At 39.6% G+C, this 24,865-nt stretch overlaps 2 protein-coding genes and 1 non-coding gene across 3 annotated transcripts; 1 reads left to right on the forward strand and 2 right to left on the reverse strand.

The window, feature by feature from the left end:
- Positions 1-5,387: 5,387 nt before the first annotated feature.
- LOC112575623 lies at positions 5,388-14,151 on the reverse strand. The gene is made up of 7 exons (XM_025257598.1): positions 12,352-14,151; positions 9,337-9,853; positions 8,462-8,596; positions 7,642-7,845; positions 7,137-7,272; positions 6,196-6,310; positions 5,388-5,756 (listed from the first exon to the last, which is right to left on the reverse strand). Exons 2-7 carry the CDS (start codon positions 9,437-9,439, stop codon positions 5,388-5,390), a joined length of 1,062 nt encoding a protein of 353 aa, XP_025113383.1. The 5' UTR covers positions 9,440-9,853; positions 12,352-14,151.
- A 144-nt stretch (positions 14,152-14,295) lies between these two features.
- On the reverse strand, positions 14,296-23,476 carry LOC112575730. Its single transcript, XM_025257731.1, has 6 exons — positions 23,449-23,476; positions 23,053-23,150; positions 22,006-22,106; positions 17,200-17,327; positions 16,654-16,727; positions 14,296-15,265 (listed from the first exon to the last, which is right to left on the reverse strand). Exons 2-6 carry the CDS (start codon positions 23,102-23,104, stop codon positions 14,436-14,438), a joined length of 1,185 nt encoding a protein of 394 aa, XP_025113516.1. The 5' UTR covers positions 23,105-23,150; positions 23,449-23,476; the 3' UTR covers positions 14,296-14,435.
- Positions 23,030-23,155, forward strand: LOC112576385. Its single transcript, XR_003101825.1, has one exon. It is a non-coding gene; the product is annotated as a U8 small nucleolar RNA (small nucleolar RNA).
- Positions 23,477-24,865: the final 1,389 nt, after the last annotated feature.

The raw sequence follows: 24,865 nt of genomic DNA on the forward strand, positions 1-24,865 counted from the left end.
AAGGAGATAAAGTTTCAGTCTCGGAAACTCGTATTGAATATCATTATCATACAGGGTGATGCCCAAGGTACACAAAGTCAATAGGTTGGTCTGGAAAAAGAAAACATGTAAAAGCGAAGTACGTGTACAAAATGAGCGCCCGACGAGAGAAAAAAGACTCCGTTTAGGCAATAGAAAGACAGAGATGTAGTAGGAGAGGACAACACAATCAAACCGAGCCAGACCCATAGATACAAAATACATGATTGTCTACATAAACGGCTAACTAAACACAAATCTCCGTAGAGCCAGAAACCAATACGGTTATTCTTGCTCGCGACTCCCTAACCCCTCTCATACACCCGCCAATCAATTCAAGATCTCTGTTGATCGAAGTGGATGGAACGTTCCAAAGAAAATTTTTCTATGTCACACTTTTTTTTTCGGAGACTTTCGAACTTCGGACAAAAGCGGCATGAGCTAAATGTCACAATCGATCTCATCTTTAAATTTAAAAAAACAACAAAACAAAAAACAAAAAGAACAACAAACATAAGAAAAACAACAAACACAAGACAAACTAAGCGATCGAGCACAAATAAGTAACTAGAGTCGGTTGAGATTCGACAATATCTAGTTTGATGCACAAATATAAATCAAATTAAATTCTTTAAATCATGCTCACGCGAACCATCTCTTCTATCGTCAGGGCGATAAGCGGGACTTGCCTCTTAGTTTTCTACTAAACGTTTCTGTGCCTCACAATCGTGAAACCATCTTCTTTTGATTATTGTTTTTGGTTCTAATCGAGTGTCACTATCGTATAATTTACATTTTCGAATTGTAATAAGTTTATTTTATCATCTAAAAACTCCGCCTATTACGTACAGTTCTGATTATTCGGAAATTTGCTCTATGTGCACATTATACTGGACAAATAAATGATTCGACATTGGCTTTACGTCGGTAATCACTTATGTAACATTCCTCTCGTTTTAGAATCAAGTTCAGAACGACTCTGATACACTTATACTCACCTTTTACTGTTCCGTTTTCACCTAGGAAATACATGTAAGTTGTCAGTTGGCCAGCGCTTGTACGCCGCAACGGTCTTACTGTATTATTATTGCACATATGTACTATACCAGTCGCACCAGATTGTTGTCACCAAGTTTGTCTCAACTTCTAAACTGATACATGGCCAATTTCTATCTGTTTGATTATGGCGCTGCGGATGCATCTTCTTGTTTGAGTGAACGAAGAGCTCTCTCATCTCAGGTCACTGTTCCCAACAACAAGGTGCCATGGTATTAATGACTACATAATCTGTCTATTGCTCAATATACATTTTGTGAAGCATTGACCATAAACGCACAATAGCCTGCACGGCAAGGTAAGATCAAGCTTCATTTTGGACTCGTGACTAGCCTTCAACTCCTATCACTCGGAAAGCACGCGCGTATAACGCACGAACGCACACACTCGGCAGAAACTACCACAGCAACGCTCAAAAACAAAGAACATTAGTTTAAATCAAACAATATAGCCATACGAAGACAACCAAACATCATATAACTTCAAGATGAAAAATCGCGCCATGCAAAGAATCAGACTGTCTTTCCAAGTGGTGTAGCTCTCAGCCATTACCTTTCTTGCTCAGTAAGAACAACCAAGTATTACGCCGTGACTACACCTTGAAGGAGACACTAGTTATTATCGTTAAAGCAAGGCATGACAGGGTTTGTTCTCTAAGAAAATATATATTTACATCATTAAAACTGAAGAAAAGCATTTAAGCAGAGCGACGCAAAAACAAGGCTACGACAGGTGACAGGTGTCGAACGTCCGAATCTGCTATGGAGTTAAATCGTCGACCCATAGGAGATACATACAAGGTTGTGATTGTAACAGGATCCCCCACACCCATGGACATCACGTGACAACTCGCGGCATTATCATCACCAAACAGAGAACATTTCTCTCATCAATCCACGACCTGGAGTCCCCTGAGACCGACTAAGACCAGACCTCCACACACAGAGATGCGGGCTTTGGCCACGTCCTCAAAGTCATCGTCATTTTTATTACTTCACCGTGTCACTCCGCACTGGACATCACCCTACCACGCTCCCCTCAGCTGCTCTCAACCATACATACCTGAGCTCTGTTCATTGAACGCAACCCAGTAACAACACCACCCCCAGGCAGTCTCTCTCACTGCAGGCAGGGTGGTGTTGTGTCGAACGGTGGTGGCTGATGTCATCGTGACATTCTCTATAAACATTCAAATCAAGTATTCTTCGATAAGTCATACCCTTATCGCAGATACAGGATTGCACAATGCCAGACATATACGGTTTATATCCTTGTTTATATAGATATAAACAAACAACAATCGTCTACGCATGAAGCAAAATCACAGACCGTTATCGCCCGATTGTTAATTTGTCAGTTACAGGAGTTATAATATGCAATACCCCCCCCACCTACCTTTAGCACCAACACGGAGACTGTGTAGGAAGCTGGCCACCTCACGACCGCACGTCACACAGTCACCTGGCCAGTCACCCTAGCTGACCTGACCTCGGTGATATAGTCGTTTGACTGGCGGGCCGTCTGGTGTGGTCGGGCACACCTGCGCTCGAACTGTCGCGCTGGAACATGGTCAAGCTCAGTGATAGCCCTGGCCGTCATATTCCCTGATGACGGACGGCGGAGAGCGGAGGGGTCTGGTTAAGTATCAACTGGCCAGTCGGGGGTGCGTGTCATGGAAACAACTTGCCCGCCCAGAGATGGAGACGATCAGGAAATCGTTTCTAGCAGTTGTCACAGAAATTTGGAGTTGTTTTCACTGTCAATAGAAATGAGCTTACAGGAGGATAGAAAAAAACCGTGTGTCTGCATTTGATGTTTTGTCGTATAACCAAAGTTACGAGGTCAGTTCCCTTTGTCATCACAGACTAAAATAAAAAAAAATTTTTTTTTACACCTTTTCGCTAAAAGAGCTGATCGAAGTAACAAACATACATATTTTGTCTGTCTTTGGGTGTAATATAGCTAGAACACCTACATCAGATGCCACAACCACCTACAAATTATCACCTATTAAATACCAGTCCCAGTAATTACAGGAAAAGCGAGCTCTATCACAACATCACACACTCTTGTACTCACCCCAACTCAGCCCACTTCAATCAGCGATTGACGTACAACGACTCTCCGCTCGCAGCCTGTGACAAGTCGTTGACGGCGTTCTCCACGTCTTTACCGCCATCAAAATCATTAAAGCAGGAGATGAGGCTGACCACGCTGGTACGCTCTGCTGACCGGTCACGTGTTTAGAGTGTTCATAGCAACAGGTGGTACAAGCATGAAGCACGCTGCACCCGGTTCCCGCAGCCAAGTACTCACAATGTAGACGTGGTGACCACTGTCCAACCATTGCATAGCAGTTAGCATCAATACACACGGTTTTACCTGTCCCGGGCGGATCCAGTCACAAATTGTATGGGAGGTGACATGTTGAGCAGGTGAACTTGCTCCGGGAACAAGGTTATTTGAGCAGTGTCAGCCACTCTCCTGTATACGACACTAGGCCTGACCCAGGGTCTTGACAGACAGGCGTGGAGGGGATGTGCATGGCACAGTCACAATTGTCGCCGGACCACAGATCTAGAACAAACGTATGTTTATATGAACAAGCGAACATCCTACCACTATTCTACTGTATGCAGCTCCATCATTCTAAACCTTTTCCTGACTGTCGAATGTGAACACCCAGAGACATTTTATCAACGATTATCTCACGCTTTGTCTGACGATAACAGTGGTAGGTGAGGTGACAGTCTTATTTATAAGAAGTCATGCACGGCACATGAACATTTCTCCAGACGCAGACACTGTATACTAAAGTGCGCGGCGTAATAATAAACTTCAAGGGGTTGTGACTAAAGTGTACATTATTCTGACACTAACCTGGCTACCAGACTCTTGTAGACTCAGGTGTCATGTGACTGTCAGGTCAGCCCCAGCCACACGGTCGCTGCCACCCAGTGTCCGAGTTCCTCAGCACGTGACTACTGACGTCAGAGGGTGTCCTTGGTCAGAACAACTGATCAGAGCAAAGGCAAAGTCCAGTGATGTCAGGGGAATCTGTTGTATCCACCCAGACATCGACACAGGTCCTGTAAAATAATAAACATGAGTGCTGTTAAAATTCATGATTCTTTATATAAAACGAATTTAAATGCACTAAAGCATTAGACTATAATTGTGGTGGGTTGTTGATCGTACTTTTCTTAGGGCTGAAACATATTTGTATAGACATGTTTGTAAAAAACTTATAGAACATAGGAGACAAAAATCAAATCTTGGCTCATTCTCAGGACAGTCGTAAATCTTGATCAACCTTCGGGACAAATAAATCCGCAATGGTAAAATCAACCACAGCATGGTTTCTAGAAAAGCATAAAATATTATTATTCAGACAACCCATCAAACTATAATAATAATATGTGTACTAGTCTCTCCACCCATCTAACGGACGTCGGTTCCGCGAGTGTTTTACTTCCAGAATTAGAGATTGTCAATGGACAGAATACTTATTGTGTATTTTTAAAAATGTAGTCTATGATTGTAGGTATTCCCCCCTGCTCTGAGAAAGATCTGAGTACAATCATTTTCAGGCGTGGACATTCCAAGTAAAATGATTTGTCTTCTGGATCATTCCAAGGCAGGCTCTTAATCTCAGTCATTGTAAAGTGCAGGGAGTCAGTAAAGGTGAGAGAAACATGACCCGTTAGCATACCGATATAAAAAAAATAAAGTGGTTTATTAAAATCTTGCATCTCACGAAATTGACTGTGCACAACTTTACATTTCATTGTACATCAGAGATAGGCAATGCGATAAAATATTATTGCACACACTACTAAGTTATAAATTATGTAAACATAATAAGGTTGACAATTAATAGCAATGGATTTTACTTTCTATCTTTCTTGAGGCCAATCAAAGCCTAAAATGGGAAGACCACTTACTGTAGCCAGTGATGGTCGCCAGAGAGAGCCTGTTGTACTGATGACCCTTGAGGTTCGGGACTGCGATCATCTTAGTGATGCGGCATGGGGCGCGATGTCCTTCACCAGGTGTAACAAGTTGGCCTTCGCGTTGTTCAGCTGCTTAATGGCATCACTTATCTTCCTCTAATCAGCCTCGTTAAGATTCTCTTGTGATATCTTAAAACGACCAGTTGATTTTACCTCAAATATCACAAAACCGTAATGTCGGTGAATAAGAAGAAAATCGAAATCCCCTCTTTCATTGTTTTGTATTTGATCAGGAGAAAGGTCAGCGGTTCAGGAAGGAGAGCAGCCGCTGCTGAGTGCCAAGATAGAGTGCGATAACCCTTAGATGTGTCCGAACTGAAGCTGACTTATTCCAACCATGCACTTCTCTCTGTTTGTTAACCCGACATCGTCTGTAGGCACATGAAAATCCGTTGCATAGCTCGTCATCTCTGAGGTCACTGTCCTGCTACGATAGGAAGTCGAGCAGAACGTCGAGACAAGCAGGGCAGACTTAGTCGGCGAAGGCTTATCTCCCAGATGCTTGCTGAAGGACGAGAACCTCTGACCAGCAGCTGCCTGTCTAGTCATGGGCACGCGGTTGACGTAGACAGGAGGCAGGAAGTAGGCGCGAGAGTCGAGATCAGGGAACGCGGCCTCCACCCACCTCATCGACAACTCTTGGTCCTTTTCTGAGGTCGCTAAATTTTTCTGGGTCAGAAATGAAGGAAGTTTAAAATATTTTATCGTGAAACTAAACTGGAAGCAAATAGTTTACGCTAGAAGACTACTTATCAACTTCATGTGTTTGTATTTTGTTTATTGTCTTGCAAATGCTTACTTCGGACCATTATGGGAGCATTAATGTCTGGGACAGGACAATGGAACACGAATGCAATTGTCGTGAGGCTGAAATAAAATATGTGTGCAACAATAGATATATTTTGATTCCAGTACAGAGATAATTTAATATTAATCTGCATGGAAATTTTATATTGCGCAGCATCACAGCCAAGTGGTTAAAAAATGTCATCTTTGTCAGAAGTCAAAAATCCAAATTAAAGCAGAAAGAATTCAAATGTCACTAATATAATCTGACAAATTCTGTCAACGAAGGTTTCTATTTTCTTATGATTATTTACGTTCTTACTTTCTCCTCTGGAGTCATCAAATGCACAATAGAAGATTTTTCCTCTTTTGATAGCATTGGTATCTTCTTGGCAGGATCTTTCTCATCTGACCGGTTTGTTGTCCTAGAAATTGTCCTGTAATCAATGCAAAAATTTAGAGATGGTCTGTTTCACTAGGGGTGTTTAATTAATGACTTTCGGGCAATTGATTCTCACCAGGACTTTAAAGGTTCCCACGTACTACACTTTAATGCAAACTAAATCAGTTTTAATCATCTGAATATTAAATAGAGTAATTATTTGTATCTTCCAATTTACATGTTGTAAAGTGAAGATATCTTAAAGGCAGTTTGGCTGAAAACTACGTGTTCCCATCTTTTACTGTGTTTTCATTAGTCACAACATTTAGCTTAAAAAATTCACGAAAAATGAGGTTGAAACTGAGGCTAAATGTAGTTTCCTAACAATATTTCGGAGACAATTTGTTTCGTAGTAAGTACAGGCGCTGTAGACAAGATATGACTTTATTCATCCTGCATGCAGGCACACATTATCGGCGCTAAGAAGGACGATGACAGAACTCTCCCGACATGATATGTCTATTGTACACAGACTGCCCGCGAAGCGATATGTCGCCATCAAAACCGGAAGAAGTCGGACCCATAATTTGGGTTAAAGGTCAAAGGCAGGTATAGTGATCCGAAATCGTCCATATTGATATGAAGTTAATACTAAAACGTTTTATGAGAGGTTAAGCCTCTGTATATCGTTATGGATCCTGGGGCAGACATTCCAATATGTACAAAGAAAATGAACCTATGTTTTCACAGTATGGTTTACATAAACATCATATAAACACGACATTGTATATTACAAACAACACATTCCCTATCACAAACACATAAACTAGCCATACTATTTCTATTTTAAAAAAACCCACAGAACCGTAAAAGACACAAACCACAATAAAAACGCATGCCTTTTGAACACATTACTTCTACATTGAGGTCTGTATATCCTGACAATGTAGATGGCAATGCCAAATCCGATGCCAATGAAACCAGCTGTGACACCGATTATAACACCAGCATTGTCACCTGCAAAAGGAAAACGTACATCCTTAATAAAAAAATCAATCGATAAAAAATTCTAATATTTTAATATTTCCAAAAAAATGATAAACTTCATGGAAGTAAGATATGTTTTATAATGTAATCAATCTTATTCCAAATGTTGTTCGCATACTTAAATGATTGGATTTCGTCCCTTTATTTACACAAATTTAAAGTAAACATTATTGAATAAGGCTGACACAGGTAGGCGGCTAGGGCTGCTATATAGTTGCTGATGGAGTGTACATAGAAGAGTTGAAGCACACAGATACATGAGCTGGAAACGCAATACTAAGTGTACTTTTTGACGAGGGTCATGATAAACTTCCACTCCTCCAAAAATGAAGGATATACCTGGCATGACGATGAGAACACACGGCTCGAAACTCTCAATCTTTGAACCCGTCATGAGACAAACGTAACTTCCGCTGTGGTCACGTGATGCTCGTGGTACTCTGATGACGAGGTGATCTGTGACTGTGCTGCTGATCTCGTATCCCGGGGCCGTGGTGCAACTCATCTGGTCTTTTCGCCAGGTGCAGCTTACAATGCCGACACCTAGATTAGGAGGTATTAAGATATACGCAGGTGAAACATTCATATGATTAATAAAAATTACCATATCTTAATGTAAAAATTACACCTGAAAATCAAGATAAACATTTTGTAAATGAAAGCACTTCCGTATAAATGAAGGGATTGATTGATTGATTGATTGATTGATTGATTGATTGATTGATTGATTGATTGATTGATTGATTGATTGACTGATAAACAAAGGGAGAACCTGCAGTAGAAAGGATCGAGATAGTCGTTCGTTCACTTGAACTCGCTAGCTGTTGGCTGGGGAAAATTACCAGGAGCCGTAGTTATCAAGCGACGATAAGTCTTTGCCCTGCGAGAGCAGGGAGAATTCAATGCTAAGGTTAGCAAAGGTCTCCAGACCATGCAAATGTTCTTTTATCTCTGGATCCATAGGTATTAAGTGGAAACGAAGCTTTCCTGGGGTAAAGAAACACGAATAGTGTCCGCGTGGTCTGGACAATTTTACAACTTCGGAAACAAGACACTTTTCCTAAAGTTGCCCTTTCTGCCCTGGGGAAACGACCTACTCTCGCCTCATGACTACAGTTCCTGGAGTTGACATTAGAGGAAATAATTATGTGAATGTTACCTTTGCTATCCCCGTCTCCGAGGCGGACCACCGAGAAGTTGCTTTTGGTTTTATTAACATCAACACTAAACGTGCATGTCAATGATGTAGGTCCCGTTCCTATCACACACGGAATGTCACAAGACGACGTCACTCCTGCAAGTGGAACAGAGAAAACTGTACAAGTGGAGCAGACAACAGAGTGTGTACAAGTGGAGCAGACAACATAGAGTGTGTACAAGTGGAGCAGACAACATAGAGTGTGTACAAGTGGAGCAGACAACATAGAGTGTGTACAAGTGGAGCAGACAACATAGAGTGTGTACAAGTGGAGCAGACAACATAGAGTGTGTACAAGTGGAGCAGACAACATAGAGTGTGTACAAGTGGAGCAGACAACATAGAGTGTGTACAAGTGGAGCAGACAACATAGAGTGTGCACAAGTGGAACAGACAATAAAGCGTTTATACAAGCCAGAGAAAACACGACCAACATAACGCATGACACCAGACATCCACAGTAACATGCGTGTGTCATCAGATATCTATAGTGGCATGAGTGTGTCATCAGATTTCCATAGTGACGTGTGTACAATGTACAAAGTCTTTACTGACTGCTTATCGAGTCAAGATTTCATCTAAATATTGGTACCATAAAATTTAATTAAACTTACAATGAATAAATTAATTTATAGAACTATTTCATAAACGAAAACATAGCTGATAAGTTGTTGTTGCGTATACTTTAATCATCACAATCATCGTTTTCGTGTCATCATCATCACTTATTTGTATGATCATCCCGTCCCTTCTCCCCAAGGTCGTACACACTTTGTAACACTTCTTACACAACTAGTACACACCCTGTACACAAATCGTTCGTAAATTCTACACACCTTGTACGGGCTGTGCGCTGGACGACAGAAGGATGCTGAAGATGAAGACAGCAGCTGTGACCACGGCACGTGCAGCCCGAGTCACGTGGCGAGTGGTCGCCATTGTTCGGGCCGCCCTGTGATCACCACTCTGTCGTCACAGACTGTTTCTACATCGTGATGGTCAGGATCGTCATCACAATCATCTTGTTCATCTAGTTCTTCTTTATGCCTTGAGAACGTTTGAGAGAGACGTTGACATTGTCCGCTGTCTCAACTTGTCGCCGTCAAAACACAGGCTGACAAGAAATATCCTTAGCATACACAGCTACCACCTACTAACTCCCTCTGGTAAGGTTTTTGAGACACATTACCACACCTTGTCCTGACTTAACGATACCTCTTACCATGTAATTTGTTCTTGTTAGTAGGCTCACACCTTTGTCCAAACGACGAGCCTATTGTTATAATCATAGCAAAGGTAAGCAGAACACGTAATCGACGGACTTGCAAGGAGAAAATACCGGCTTGCCCGTGCCTGCAAAATACCAAGCAATAAAAATACATGTGGAAAGTATTTTTAAGTCTTAATTTCCAATAAAGAGCGGGAAGAACACGGGGACACGTCAATGCATGCACGTAGACACAATGTATGTTGTGTTGGCCGCCTGGAGGTCGAGATAAGACACGAAGCACTGAGTTATAGAATTCACACATGCAATTTGTTTGCCCAGTCTACGTAGGTCCTGCTGCGTGTAGCAACCAGGTAACTCTCTCGAACACAAAAGATAAGCTGAAGAATCAAAACTTCTTACATGTGCAGGACTTGGTGTAATTGAAATCAGGAGTAATGACAAACAGTTTTAAAATAATGTGTAGCATATTTACGCCCACCGATCGAAGAACAGGACGGAGCTTTATTTGTTGTTTTCTCTACTTACCAACAGAAATCCTCTATATGTGTGTGTGAAAGAGAGAAAGGGTGGGGAAGACAATTTTAGTAGATTTGGAGTTTCATATTTGTTATTGCTACTTGGAAGACACAGTTTACTTTCAATATCAAGACACAGGTAGAGTCTGATGAATGGCGTTGGAAAAAGTAATGATCGGCTTTTACCTACGAGTCACGAGCGCTTTTCTAGCCAGGCGCGGTATTCAGTGACCTTTACCACCAGGTGAGCAACAGACTACGTGAGTTGTTCACAACAGCTAATGGCCTCGCACGTTTCCTGAAGTCTCTCAGAGCTTTGCAGGACCCATAGAGTGCTGTAGCTGACTGACAGGGAGCCTGGGACCCTTTGATGTGGTTCTTTCTCTCTTTCATTGTTCCTTCTTGTTCCCATTCCTCTTGATGGAGTGGGAATCAAAAAGGAAATATACCATCTTTGTTTAAATTATTTTCAAAGTTTTACCCTGACGCCTACTTTGTAATTTTATCACACAAGTAGTAAGGAGACAATGTAGGAACTTTGTGAACATTTGATCTGAGCATGAGAAGAGGGGTTGGAGTGTGGTCAGAAAATGGCGGAAATGTCTTGTAAGACTTTGTCTTAATGTGTCTAAGCGCCAGGCAGACACAAGAAAGTCGAACACATTAATAACTACGAACCGTAGCTCAACTGCTTCACGGCATCGGGTACAGAATGGCACCAACTGTCTCTACAATAAAATAATAAGCTGGAATGTGCGAGGACTTGTACCTAAACTTTCTGATAAGGGTCTTGCCGAATCGTTTTGTACAGTTTAGGACAGACTCACAGTACAAACAAATTACCTTTCTGCGTAAATCTTACAGAGGACATAGTAGTTCACCTCTTTGTCTCATTTCTCGACATAAAGATTTTCGCCTACATTATTTCAAACATGTCACCGAGCACAATGAAGAACAGCATCTTGTTCAAGTACTGTCATGCGAAAACGCAGAAAAACCTGGCAATTACCATTTATACTCACTGATCCTAACCTGAACCTAAACATTCACCCTGTCTTATGCACAGTTGTCAAGTTAATAAGTTCAATGCACACACACAGTGTTCGCCACAATAAAAATTAAAACGTGTTTACTAAAACAGAAAAAAGTATTTGATAGACATTAAACCTGCAACCTTTGTACTCAGTCTAGTTCGCTCTCCCCACTACGAGCCTCAGCCCGACCAGCTACTGGCTAAACTGTTTGAACACGTGTAGTGCATTTTCATTGGTGACAATAAACGGGTAAACTTATTTAAAAAGAGAGAGAGAGACGGTCGACGCATGTAAGGTAGAACTCTGTGAGGAAACATAGTATTCTAGTCACCCCCTGACCAACAGCTACTGCACGATTGTAGCTGTAGTTATAGTTGAATAGCTCATTACAAAGAAACGTGCCGCCCTGAAACAGATGGCATTTCGCGTGGAGGTAAAGCGGGTGTGCACTGCAGTACCCGGACGACATACACATGGGCTGGTGAGTCGCTAGTCCCACCAACGGGTGGGAGTCATCACTGTATCGAGTTTCGAGAGACCCAGGGCAATGTTTTCGTGCCACATATTTTCACTCATGGAGTCGAAAATGACGATTTCTTTAGTGTGGTTTAACGCACCGTGCCAGCAACTGAGGCCATATCCCGGTTTGATAACACAAAGAAGGACATGACTAGAAGTGTAATGAATAGGTTGTATCTCAGTGTGCGCGTGAATAAGAAAAGCGTATCGTGGTTCAAATCCTGGCGAATGATTTAATGAGACGCACTTGATGCCTGCTGATCAGTGCGCTTCTGCGACTTCATGTCTGTCAGCGCCTTGAGTCCGTCTTTGTCGTGGGAACGGTGAGTTGGGGGAGGAGGGGACGGTATATAGTAAAGCACTATATAAGTAACATTTGTTATTATTGTTGTTTTCTTCCGTATGTCTGACCGTGTGTCCTCAATCCTCACCATAGCTAATGCATCATTACCAATCTTTACCTCGGTTAAGTCAGGAAAGATAAGTAACCAAGCAACAAAACTATCGACACATAATAATAATAAATGTGTGATTTGAATAGCTCATACTCACCCAACAAGAACGAGACACGGCGGGTAACACACCCCGTGTGCTTGTCTCAAGCTGTTTACACCACATTTACACACTTGACGTTACCCCTAGCAATGAACATAGGGGTGGAGTCATGCAGTTGTAGACCCTCTCTCTGGACTGATAAGGTGTAGACAGAATGCTAGTCACCGATCCTTTCGGGTGTTAACCCGTTTTGTACTTCCTGGGAGGTCTAGCATTAACTGTGTCAAGGTCACAAAGCACTATACATGTATATAAGTTCTTGTGTGCATGTGCAGTCATTTCTAAGCTTCCTGTCACACCTTTAGGGTGAGCAAGACTGCGTGTTTGTGTGAGAGAGAGAGAGAGAATGAAAAAGAGAGAATTTTCTCTCGAGTTAGATATCTTTATTAATATCTATAGTGACATCTGTCTCTCGGGTTTCAACCAGCCCACACCCGCAGTTACGCTCACACACGTACCCCACATTTAGGGGTGACTCATGACGGCGGCAAGCGACAATGTCGATCACTCGACCCTCAGTAAACATGTTGACAATACACATTTATTTGAAAAGCTGAATATTTAACACAGAGGAAAACGATCACACACACACAAGCAATACAGCACAGAGACGCAATTCCACCCACATAAACAGACACCAATGTAAGTACAGAAAAATCCGCATGTATTTGACCTCTTTTCTTCCCCTCGCTCTCATCCCCACCCCACTTTACCCGCTACCCGATCACTGCCTGGTCACATCAAAACACGAAAGAGGCCTGACAAGGGTACAAAACGACACTGTGCTTGACTACGACGACGACGGCATCGTGTTGCACAGCCTCGCACAGAATCCATCACTCACCCTCCTCAGGCTCGGATAGTCTCCAGCGTCGCTCCTCCCCCAAACGATGATGAAATCCTACTACAAAAAGCAAAACATAATAGCGAAGCATAAACTAGCCTTACTTTAAACCATTAGACAGAGATTCACACGCGATCGAACTACCCACACCTGCATGTATCCTTTGTGTTTTCTGCGTGTTGTTGCATCGTGAGTTGTGGAGTAGGGTGACCTGTATCTGTGGGGTTGTAAATGGATCTGTTGGACTGGGTGGTCTGGTGGGAGACACTGCATCTTGTAGTAATAGTGGCCTGTCCTTTCCTTTGTTATCAATTCTATAGGTTTCTTCTAGTACTGATAGGTTTGGCGAGTGCATCCTAATACAATGATTTTGGATTCGTTCCCCAGTTATTTCCAGTAACTGCTCTCATTTGGTTTGTTCCTTTTTTGCAGATAAAGTTATTGACCAGAATACATATGCTCCTTACAATTTCCTTTTGGTGTTTCTGATGTGATTGCTTTGATGATACTGTTTGTCAGTCTTGGTGTCTAAATCATCATCAGGGAGCCATACATCACTCACTTCTGTTTGTGACTGATACAGATTCCCGCGACTTTTTTCAGTGTTAATTCTAGAGAGTTGGTTTAGTCAAGTTATTTTAGTATCTGGCATGAAAATTATAATTGGAAAGTGGTCACTACCTAATGTGTCCTCTTTGTGGACTTCGTTGATAGCTGGAAGGAGGAGGCAAATGGTGTTTTACATTAATCCAGCAACTAAGACTACATCAAGGTAAGGCAGCCAGCCCTGTAAAAAGGTGCCACATGCAGAGAAAGAACAGTGTACATATTGGTGACAGGCTTTCTTCACAACTGGATAGCCCTTGATGGCTGGAAGATCAGTAGAGACAAGGTAGCATTACAGACTGGCTACAGATGATTTTCCAACTAGTTTCAACACAGACTGAGAGAAAGCAATAAGGTTGTGGACAAACTCTATATAATGGCGATTCCTCTCCCTGAAGTAGGATGAGAAAAATGCATAACCCTGTAACTATCAGGTGTGACACTTGCAACTAAAGACAAACAAAATTAAAAGTAAACAATCTTGTACTATATTCTAGAACACATTATTTTTTAATGTACATTTATTTTTCAACAATATATATTTTACAGATTTTGCCTATATAGCTTAGTTATTGGTTTGAAAATAATTTTTAAGAGCTTTAACAAGTCTGCATCATCCTTTGCTTTGATCTCATGCAGAAATGGTTGTACACTGCTCAGAAGGATCACCTGCACAAGAAACTTTGTTCACATTGTCACTGGCATAGTGAACATTGTGATACAATCCTGTAGGATAAATCTCCGTTTCTATTTTACATTCAAAACTACAGCAAGTTGTAAGTGTTGCTCTCTCTGCATTCCATGATGTCTCAAAGTCTCCAGGTTCTTTTTTAATGGAATCAGGGTGTAACAAATTCAAGAAAGATACTTTTTCACTTTGAGGCTTTAAAATCTCAGCTCTTGTGTTGATCCCATTGCTATGATTACCAATCTTTGTCACAGGCTCAGTGTGTGACAATGTCTCAAAATCCTGAGGTTCGTTCTTTATGCAAACAGGATTTATCATGTTGATGTGATGATCTTGACTGTCTGTCGCTGAATATCCCCAAGTACTTAAACTTTGTGGCTCACACTTTGGCTGAAGTAATCTTACCTCACTGCGTGATTTCCCCTGATGTGGACAACAGTGTGATGACAGAAGCTCTGTTTCTGGTTCTTTCTTCACAGTACAAGTCACTAGCTGCTCAGTGCATTTAGTACCTTCTTCTTGATCATTGGTGACCTCTTGTTTCACTTCTGAGGTACAATGAAAGTCTGTTGGCTGTTGGCCACATGTGGTGGTCCACGTCTGGTGCTGTCTGCTGGCAGTTGTATTATTTCCATTTCTGTGCAGACTGAATGGTTCTTGGCTAAGGCCAGGATAGGTTTTGGAGAATGGTTTCAGCAAGTCATCCATGGAAACAATCATGTACTGCTGATTTGATACTGGAGCTTGTTCACTGGGTACAGATGATGCTGCATCTGCAAAAAAAAATTGCACATCAGAACTTTGTCAAACTTCCTTCTATTTTTCAAATTTATCATTAAATTTGTACACAAATGATCCCAAAACCCATGTGAATGTCTTCTGAACACTCATGTTGCAAATGGGGCAAATTAGTTTTGAAAGCACGGTCAGATGCCTGAAAGGAAGAATATGCTTCTTTTAAAATTGTTTATTCTTATTTTATTAAAAATCAACACAAAATAGATTGCTGTATCTGGATTGAAACTTGCTAAACAGTGGAACAAACAGGACTGTTGTATTTACTTTTGAAAACTCATTTTAAACTTTTAAAAACCCTAGAATGCACTTAATATTACAGTAAGAATAAAAGGAAGACAATGGAAGGTTAGGTACACTGAACAGATGTGGTGAATGCAGCCTTGTCATTACACGGAATCTTCGATAAGTCAGTAAAGTTCTGAGTACAAAAATATCTGAAAGTTATTTTGAAATTTGTATGGAAGCTCATTTCGCAATCTTCGGTGCAATGGCCCAACTTTCGCAGATAAAAATATCGTTCTATCAACATGACTCTTGTAAAACCAACACGCTAAGAGTCATTGTAATCTGAACTTTCTGGAGATACCTGATGTCAGTCACTGCAGATTTGAATGCATTGCATGAAAAGCTTGTTGTGACAGAGCTACATCAAATCTTTCTTATGCAGGTGCAGGAAGGTAATCAGAGTTTGAAGTCGACACTGCTGATCTGTACGTCTAAGATCTGAGTAAAGACAAGATGGCGCAGATGTGATGGTAGAAATAAAATGGTCCAGGAAAAGACAAAAAAATGGCGCAAGCACAGAAATCCACACAGGAACATGGCAAATATTGTAACAGATGAAAGTTAGACACAAATCTTCACCTAGATCAATTGGCAACAATGAAAGTAAGGGAGAGCAGTCATCCTCTAGCCAGTTAGGCAAAGGGACATCACTCTCCAGTTAAATATGTTAAATCAGTTAAATATGTGTCATTGTGTACATGTATATGTAACTGTGCTTGCATGTGAAATGTTATCTAAGCATTAAAAATTCTAATGACTACATGTATTGCGAAAGGTGGTAGGGTACATGGAATTCATCACAGAAAATTCTATTCTTCTCAAGCATCAATGAACTGTTGGGTAGAGGAGCTAAAATATGTGTAGATGTTATCGCTTTACAGCTACAGAAACAGGACTCTTCATCACACCCATCTTCAAATATATTGAAGGGACTCTGGATCACCACCTCCACACAGCTACACGAAAGGGTAATCTAGATAACCGGATCCAAAGAACAGCAAACATCATGATTGGTAACCCAGTTTTTTTTTATAGTATCAATTTTGATTGCTTCATTATCTGTGAAATTTTAACTTACCAGTATCTGGATTTTCTTCCAATCTTTTTATTGTCAAGGAAATTTTAGGAAAGTCGCTCTCACTTTGCTGAACCCTGTAAAAAGCATTTTTTGATGATTTATTGAGTTGGGGGTAGGGGGGGTGGGCTGGAGATAATTGGCGTTTTATGCCGAGCCAGCAACTAAGGCTATATATCACGCCAAGGAAGCCAGCAAGAAAAACATTTCATGCTTCTGTTTTCCACATCAAAAGCTACCAAAATATCATTTATACTTGTTTTTTCTACTAATAAAAGATGGTGGTACATATTTTTAATTTATAGGTACTTGCATCAATAGCAAAAGTAAATTCATATTAAACAGCACATACTAGGTCATTAGGACATAAGGTTGAAGTTCAAAGATATTTTTAAGTTTCATATCATCTTAAAAGGATCAAGTATAGGTTTTGTTTTCATATCTGTCAACACCCAGATAATATTTTCTAAGCACTAAAGTAACCACCATACCACCTATAGCAAGTATATGAATTACACTGATGCCAACCATAGCTAATATCTGACTTACATTGGTGCCAACAGCAGCTTCTTCCTTTTACCTTGTCCTTTATACTTCCCAAGGAACAAGTGCTTGTCCGTCCTTTTACAGTTACTGGATGGCTTCAAGCTTTTCTCATCCTCTTTAGTTTTTGAGAGCTGCAAGTAGAAAAATAGCACAAATATCTATCTTTAACAAATGTTTGTTCTATCTAAGAAACAGCCATAGAATAAGAGTGGTGTCGACCTTTCCAAGTTGTGGCATCACAAAGCCGACATTTTTTTTTATCAGAATCATATGATGAACTGGGCACATAGTTTGCCACAAGGGAGCCGAATAGCTAACAAATGCAAGCTACTACATAAGGTCCAAGGAATCTTTCCATGGAAAAGCCTATGCTCTTTGACTTTTGTCAGGAACTTGTAGTGATCTAATCCACTGGTTGGCTGCCCATTTGCAACTTTTGCTGTCTTTCTCTCTCTCCCAAAACTCTGATTTTTCCCCCTTTTCGGAGAAGAGCTGGTCTTCAATGGAAGGGTGCTTACTGCTTTCATTGCAGTATTATTGGCATCTACTGTTGAAGGCTCTGCATCCCCGTTTTCACTGATGATAAAAAGAAAAGGACCACATGAAATGACTGATTTCTTACTGTTTGTTAAACATTATTTGACAGGGAATAACTGGCAATAATTTCTGCAATCCTATCAAGCAACAGCCTCATTCATGAAAGTTAACCTACTAATTTAAGTAAATAACAGGTCACTTGCAAGAAAGATTTGCTGATTTTTGTTTTCTTCATTTCGTGGCTACAAGGGAAATGGACACATGTTGTTTAAGTTTTGACTTTGCAAGAACCACGACTTCTTAATAGTTGAAAAATAATGATGTAAATCCTATTTTTGTCATATACTGATATTCCTACATATTATTTAACAACCTTTTAATGAAGAAGTTTCAAATTAGATTTATTAAACCACTTGGCATTTATTTTTCTGCATTGTTCTGTGTGATATATAATTTGGACAATAATATCTAAGTACAATGTATCTGAACCTATTAATATTTTTTTCTGTAAGATACACGTTTTGATGTAATGTAAACAGAGAAGATAACTCCTACTAAATGTAATCACAAGACAAAACAATTTTGACAATTGCAGCTCAGTTGCAAGCCCCCCCCCCAAAAAAAAAACAAAAACAAAAAACAAAAACAAACAAAAACAAAACAAAAGTGCAACCAACACAGATATCATATACATTGTGAAAATAGTATGAGTTCCATAAATATGAAATACTCTTGGCTTGAATGTTCTAAAATGACTGTCTCAAGTGAAAAGTTAAAACACTTGTGAGAGGCAAGTCAAGACAAAGTCGTCAATTCATTCCATTTCTAAGTGAACAGAATCAGAAAGGGCTTAAAATAATCCTTATACTACTACCTTTAAGGGTTTTTTTTGGACCAACTTCGATTTGTTGACATTTTTCATTATGAACACAAACAATACCTTCTACAAAGAAAAACCATTAATTTATCGCACTTTTGTTTGTTTTCAGGAGATAATTAAAACCCACTAATACAATGCAACAAAAGCCAGTTTACCTCACATTTGTGTTGACATTTGCTCGTGACAGGGGATGGCAAACTGCAGGCTGCTTTCTATCTTTTGGACGATGAAAGGAGTTCCACTTAAACAAACTTGGCACAGCATGCGGCCTTAGTCGCTTCTGTTTTCCTTTTAAGCTTGAAGGGCGATAATCTTCTGGCAAAAAGTGTTTGCTACAAACTGTTTTGCATTTACTGACCTGAGAAAAACATGTAGTAATGTTATTACAGTTACAAACATTTAGCAATACCCACATGAGATTTCATGCTTAAAGTTTATCTTTACATTATGCAGGAATTTAATTATAATCATTGTTGTTTAGGAAATGAAACTTTAAAAACCCTTATGCTTAAACTATATATGATAGAGTGTAAGGGAAAGGCGGTTGATTCAAAATAATTATGTTATTGTGCTAATGTGCGATTACACTTTCATAGGAAAAAGGTATCCCCAGATGATAAAAGTTTAGATTGCAAATGCAACAAGTATTCATTGTTTTATTTTAAAATCAAAATTTTAAATCATTAGAATGGTTAATGATTATTAAAATGGAATGAAATGATGTAGCGAGTGAAGCAAAAAACTGATCGAGTAATGGGGATATGGAATTTGAAGCTTTGATCATTCTTACATGAAAGTGTGGCCCTTCCTCTCTGCGAATTTTTACAAGCCAACGCTTTTTCATTTTCTCATCCTTTGGAAAGCCATGAAAGGATAATGTTGGATATTTATAGGCCTGAACTGTACACTGAGGTACACAGCAATGTCGACGATCATTTTTTACTATAAGAGAAGACACAGTCGAAGAACAATCCTGTCTCAAATAAAGAGTGGGAAGCCAGGAAGGGCTGTTCCGGAAATTAACATAGGCTGGCTTTCCTAGACAAGATTAAAACAATCCATGAATTACATCTTTGTGACATATTAGATTATATTAAAAAATTCAAAATTGACACAAAATAAACCAATGTCTAAAAGAAAACTGATGAAACAAATATAATTTTTTTATGCTCTACATAATCTATATAGTTTATGTGTCATCATAGTTATGTATGATAAAAGTCTTGTTTTGTTGATATTAACTTAAGACACTGTCACAGACCAACAATACAAAAAATATTTTTCGAAATGTATAAAATATACAGAACAACGTCACATACTTCAGTACTTGGAAAACGTCTGGTTTCTTACCGTCAACAAAGTGTTTCGAACAGACTATTACTCTGTTCCACTTCTCTTCTGTTGTAATATCGTTTCTGTCAACGGCTGCCTTCCACAGACGACGTCGTTCTTCTGTAAGTTTCCTTGTTTCGTCACCTTGGCTCAAAATGATTTTGGGAATCCTATGAAAAGATACATTGAGAGGAACATTTCGTTTACTGCATGGTTTGTTTACGCATCCTTTTATGCCGCAGATGACCATGATAACTAACCAGTTTCTGGAAAACTTGTGTAACCAGTGCTTTTGTTGTGGTAGCAAGATGGCCGCTGAAGAAGGACGCAAAAACTGATGACGTCACATGAAAACGACTGGGTACACCACGGAGTTAGGGTACATAGAAACAAGTGCATGGAATTCTAACGGTATTTTGTCCTTGTTCAAAAAGTCTATTTCTGCTGCTATTTCGCCTTGCCTTTATTCTCTTAGCATACATGTGCAGTTATACTACCTGCATGAATGCAATGTTTTGTGTGAAACTGATCAACTGTATCTCAGATGAAGACAGCTGAATTATTCTGCAAAAGATTATAAATAACTTTCCCAGAAAATGGTCAATTAGACTTTATTCGATATTCACTTGCAGAACAGGATCAATTGTGTTCTGGTGTCAAAACAGAAATTCTACACCCATACAACCACACACCCATTACCATGAATGCTTACAAAAAATAGTAAAGCATATATGTGCATCAATCTTATATTTTTCAACTTCAGTTTAATGTACGTATTTCTTACCAAAAGGCATCTGACACCTGTTAAGAGTGTCGGTGTCGCTTACTATAAATATATATGTGTAAAGGTAAAGGTCATCCCCTAACATTTTCAGGTCACTGGGAAGGAGGGGTAGGGGTTGAGGTAGAGACCTCACTTTTCTAGGGGCCAACTTTTCAGGAGGGCGGTGCCCATCTCCTTTCCCTCGATGCACCTTACCTTCCCCAACCCATTTATGGACTCAAGTACCCTGCCAGTTATGTAGACTGGGGGAAGTTTGTTGAGCTAATCGGATGTTGAACCAGCACGTTATCATTTTGAACGCCAGTGCTATATAATTACCACTTCAATTGATATATATATAATGTGTAAATATAGTTACTAACCCACGTACGTGGAACCAACCAATTATACAATCAGTCGAGCTTGATGCTATGTTACAATGCTTTAAAAAAATGAATTTATAATTTTTATGGTACTTATATAGAAACTTTTCTTTGGAAATTAAGTATTTCACACTATAAGTTTGTTAAAGTTTTTAAGGCTTCAGCAACCCATTAATTTTCAGTTTACTGCAATGCCACCTTACTAGATCTCAAATTGCTCTTAACACTAAAACAGACCTTATTAGTTTTTAAATGCAAGATGCTGTTTCTTAAAATATTCTTAAAATATTTGTTATTAATTTCTGCTTCACAAATAAGAAAAAGTCACATTCCATTTCGTAGTCGACGCTGCGGTGGCCAGAGAAAGAGCAGACTTTTGAATGTCAAAGAACGGACTGTTTGTTAAAAAGATTTATATAGGAAAATAAATGTGATACATACAAGCTCATAATCAGAAAGAACAATTGCTCACATGTATACCATTATACAGATTTTTATTTACAAATTTGACATACATACCTATGATAATTCACAATCACAATGCTACTAATATAGATAGCCATAAGCCATGTATACCATATCCATTCATATCACTCATAAGCACATTAATGAACAATTTATTAACTTCTTAATTCTTTGTGCTCACTTGGTTAAATACTGACAAAGAAAACTCTTTATGCTGAAATGATCACCAATAGCTATGATTATAGCCCCAAAAAGTGCAGACAGCTTTACAATAATAATCTTACTTTTATTACATCATAATTGACAGCATAATATTATTAAATTAATTTACCTAAACTGGCACATCTTTCATTTTACATTATACTGCATCAGTCAACAGACATTGGAGCTTATCATTCCTGTTCAGTTTCAATAAATTCTATTACAGATGTCAATGAAATATCACTTACCCAATCTTTCCCGGGTGGAGGTTTTAAAGTGACAACATATTTGGAAGGCATCATTTCTGTAGGCAGGCTTCCAGGAATAAGAGTTCGTTTCCCTGATAAACCTGTATGAAAATAAAGTATTTGAGCTTAAAAAAATCATACAACATAAGTGAAAATTCAACAAACAACACCTAAAACTTCTAGTGACGGATCTCACTTCATGTTAAATAGATTTAAGCATATTTAAACTGCGTTTGACAAGTAGACTGACCAAACCCCTTTTGCTTTACACCTCTAAACACTTGTGTCCCTTCCCCATTTTTGTTTTTCTGCTTGGATTTGTTGTGCTTGTAGTGCCTATTGTAATAACCTATGCTTTTTATGATACCATCAGCATTGTGCTGGATTGTTTACTTGCCTGTGGCCTTTTACTTTTCATCACCTGATATCAACTCTCTCATCACTGCTAGACTTCTCTGGTAATGCGATCACATTTTAAAAATTTGCACAAGTTGTAGGCTTTCTGTCAGTGCCAATGAGTCAGGTGCAATGTGCTTCAACTAAAATATCTGCTTTGTGATCATCTGAACAATATACTAATAATGTGATCTACATATCTGATTATTGATATATTCTGCTCTACTTAAATGATCTGTATACATGTCTCATCAACATCTTGCCAAAATTCTTGGTCTATGAAAATCATTCAGTAGAATTAATACCAAGCAGACAGCCGCAGAAATCTTGTCTGTTGTTATTGTATTCGCTAGAGTACTCGCCCTTATTTTAAAGACGGTTCTTACTTCCCTTTCCACAGAAAAAAATACTGTAAAAAATTAAATCGAATACCTACCAAAATTCTTTTTAAAAGTATTTTAAAGGAAATATGTTTATCTTTATGCGCATATTTAAAGCTTTAATTGATATGTAATAAATAATTACAACTAAGAATATTTTTTCAAATCATTTATAAAAATTATTTAAAACCTGACAAAACAGAACAAACTAAGAAATATATATTATTTAAGTAGCATATATACATTAGTCATCTGTAAGGTTAATTCTGACCTGTTGGCCTATGGCCTTCAGAGTTGATGATGACAACAGGTGTATGACTCATGATTACACCTGGTGGGAATGGGATGCAACGACCCGGAACCACCTGTCTGATCACAGATGACCAGATGACATGCACATTGAAAGGAAGGACTAAGGGAACATCCTCTCAACTCAACCTCCAGTAGGTCAAACGTTACAGATCGCCACTTATAACATGAGGACAATGTGGCGGCAGCCGTCAAGTGATCGTACAATGGAGATTATTTTAAACACGGCAAAGAGAGTCGTGCGATATTGTTTTGCTGATTAAATCCAAATGCAGTGAGGATTACAACTGAATGATAACAAGTGTTTCTAATTAATTTGTCAAAACCAGAAAAATTATGATTCTAATCAAAGACTTACATAAGTGCAGGGATGGGGAGTAGCTGTAGCCGGCTAAGCTACAAGCTACAAAATTTGTAGCCGGCTACAGCTACTCCCCATCCCCATCCGGCTACAAATTTTGTAGCTTGTAGCTTAGCCGGCTACAAATTTAAAAAAAGTAGCTTGTAGCCGTAGCTACATTTTAGAAAGTAGCCGTAGCTTGGCTACATGTTGGCTACTTTCACGACCATTCGTCGACAGCGTGTCAGCAAGACGACGACAGCCACTGCTCTCACTGCTCGGTGTGTTGACAGCCAGACACCACGTGTCTCGCACGCTCAGTAACCGCAAGTACTGTGTCGTCCACGTGGCGGGAGCGATTTGAAAAACGAAGATGGACGTACCCATCAATTTCGAGCCTTACTTGAAATTCTTTACATTTTTTGAAGCAACAGAGAGTGGGTATATATAGTTTCAAATGCAAGAATGGGTGCGGCAGCACGAAGTACTCAACGAACAAGACGTCGGCGTTTAATTTGAGAACGCACTTGCAGGTAAGTTCGTTGAGATTTTCGTCGATCTTCATTCTTCATGTTCTTGCTTTTCTGCTTTTGGAATAGAGGAGTGTACATGTTGTAAAGATTGTGGAAAGGTAAGGGGTTGCATCAACGTGATTACCGCTGGGGCGACGACTGATCAAACTGCTGTCTTTACCGTTTCCGTACTACATGTATCTATTTAGTCTTTGTCATAAAGTGTGTGTGTGTGTGTTTTGGTTTGTTTGTATGAAAAGAGCATGGAGGACGTTTGAACAGTATGGTGGCTTGAAGGATTTTATATTTAATGCTAGTAATTTAATATGACACTTAGCTTGGTAGAAACTTGCTGTGATTGTGAATGGACTTCTAAAATTTTGTTTCATTTTCATGTGTTTATTTTAGAGGAAACATCCACTGCTTGCCAGGCAGTTGACTCAAGACTTGGAAACGTCACGAAAGCGGAAAAGGGAAGACGACGACCAACCCTCTGTCTCGAAGCTCTTCAAAGTGGAACACGAGAGTACCGTCAGCTAAGCAGACGTCAATTCCGCCGTCCTTGATTACCTGTTGGAATGCAACCTGTCCTTCTTCATGCTGGAGAACGAGAAGTTTTCAAAGTTCGTGTCCAGACTCACTGGCCAGGAAACGCAGTTAATGAGCAGGAAAACGGCGAACCAAATGTTGGAGGTAAGTTTTACTAATTTTTTTTCTTCCTTTTTTGTTTGTTTTACTAGTTTTACTTTAAGTAGGGTGATGTATCCACAATTAATATCTTTTGTTCTTGGTCACAGAACTCAAATTTCATGTGCCTCGACTACTTGCAGGTCGAGAAGTGCGTGGGCTTGGGACACCTGCCTCAGCTCAACACCCTCAAGATCTGCATCGAGCAACAGAAGTCCAAGCTAGAAATCTGTGGT

Source organism: Pomacea canaliculata, linkage group LG11 (genome assembly GCF_003073045.1).
Source record: "Pomacea canaliculata isolate SZHN2017 linkage group LG11, ASM307304v1, whole genome shotgun sequence".
Classification (NCBI taxonomy): domain Eukaryota; kingdom Metazoa; phylum Mollusca; class Gastropoda; order Architaenioglossa; family Ampullariidae; genus Pomacea; species Pomacea canaliculata.

What these genes read in the sequence shown, in the direction of transcription:
- LOC112575730 (XM_025257731.1), bottom strand. Translation starts at nt 23,104, where the DNA reads ATGAGTCATACACCTGTTGTCATCATCAACTCTGAAGGCCATAGGCCA. An exon ending in CTCCACCCGGGAAAGATTGG is followed by an intron (nt 17,328 to 22,005) that starts GTAAGTGATATT and finishes TTCTACTTGCAG; the next exon opens with CTCTCAAAAACTAAAGAGGA. An exon ending in AAGCTGCTGTTGGCACCAAT is followed by an intron (nt 16,728 to 17,199) that starts GTAAGTCAGATA and finishes TGCTTTTTACAG; the next exon opens with GGTTCAGCAAAGTGAGAGCG.
- LOC112575623 (XM_025257598.1), bottom strand. Translation starts at nt 9,439, where the DNA reads ATGGCGACCACTCGCCACGTGACTCGGGCTGCACGTGCCGTGGTCACA. An exon ending in CGGAGACGGGGATAGCAAAG is followed by an intron (nt 7,846 to 8,461) that starts GTAACATTCACA and finishes CTCCTAATCTAG; the next exon opens with GTGTCGGCATTGTAAGCTGC. An exon ending in TGTTCTCATCGTCATGCCAG is followed by an intron (nt 7,273 to 7,641) that starts GTATATCCTTCA and finishes TTCCTTTTGCAG; the next exon opens with GTGACAATGCTGGTGTTATA.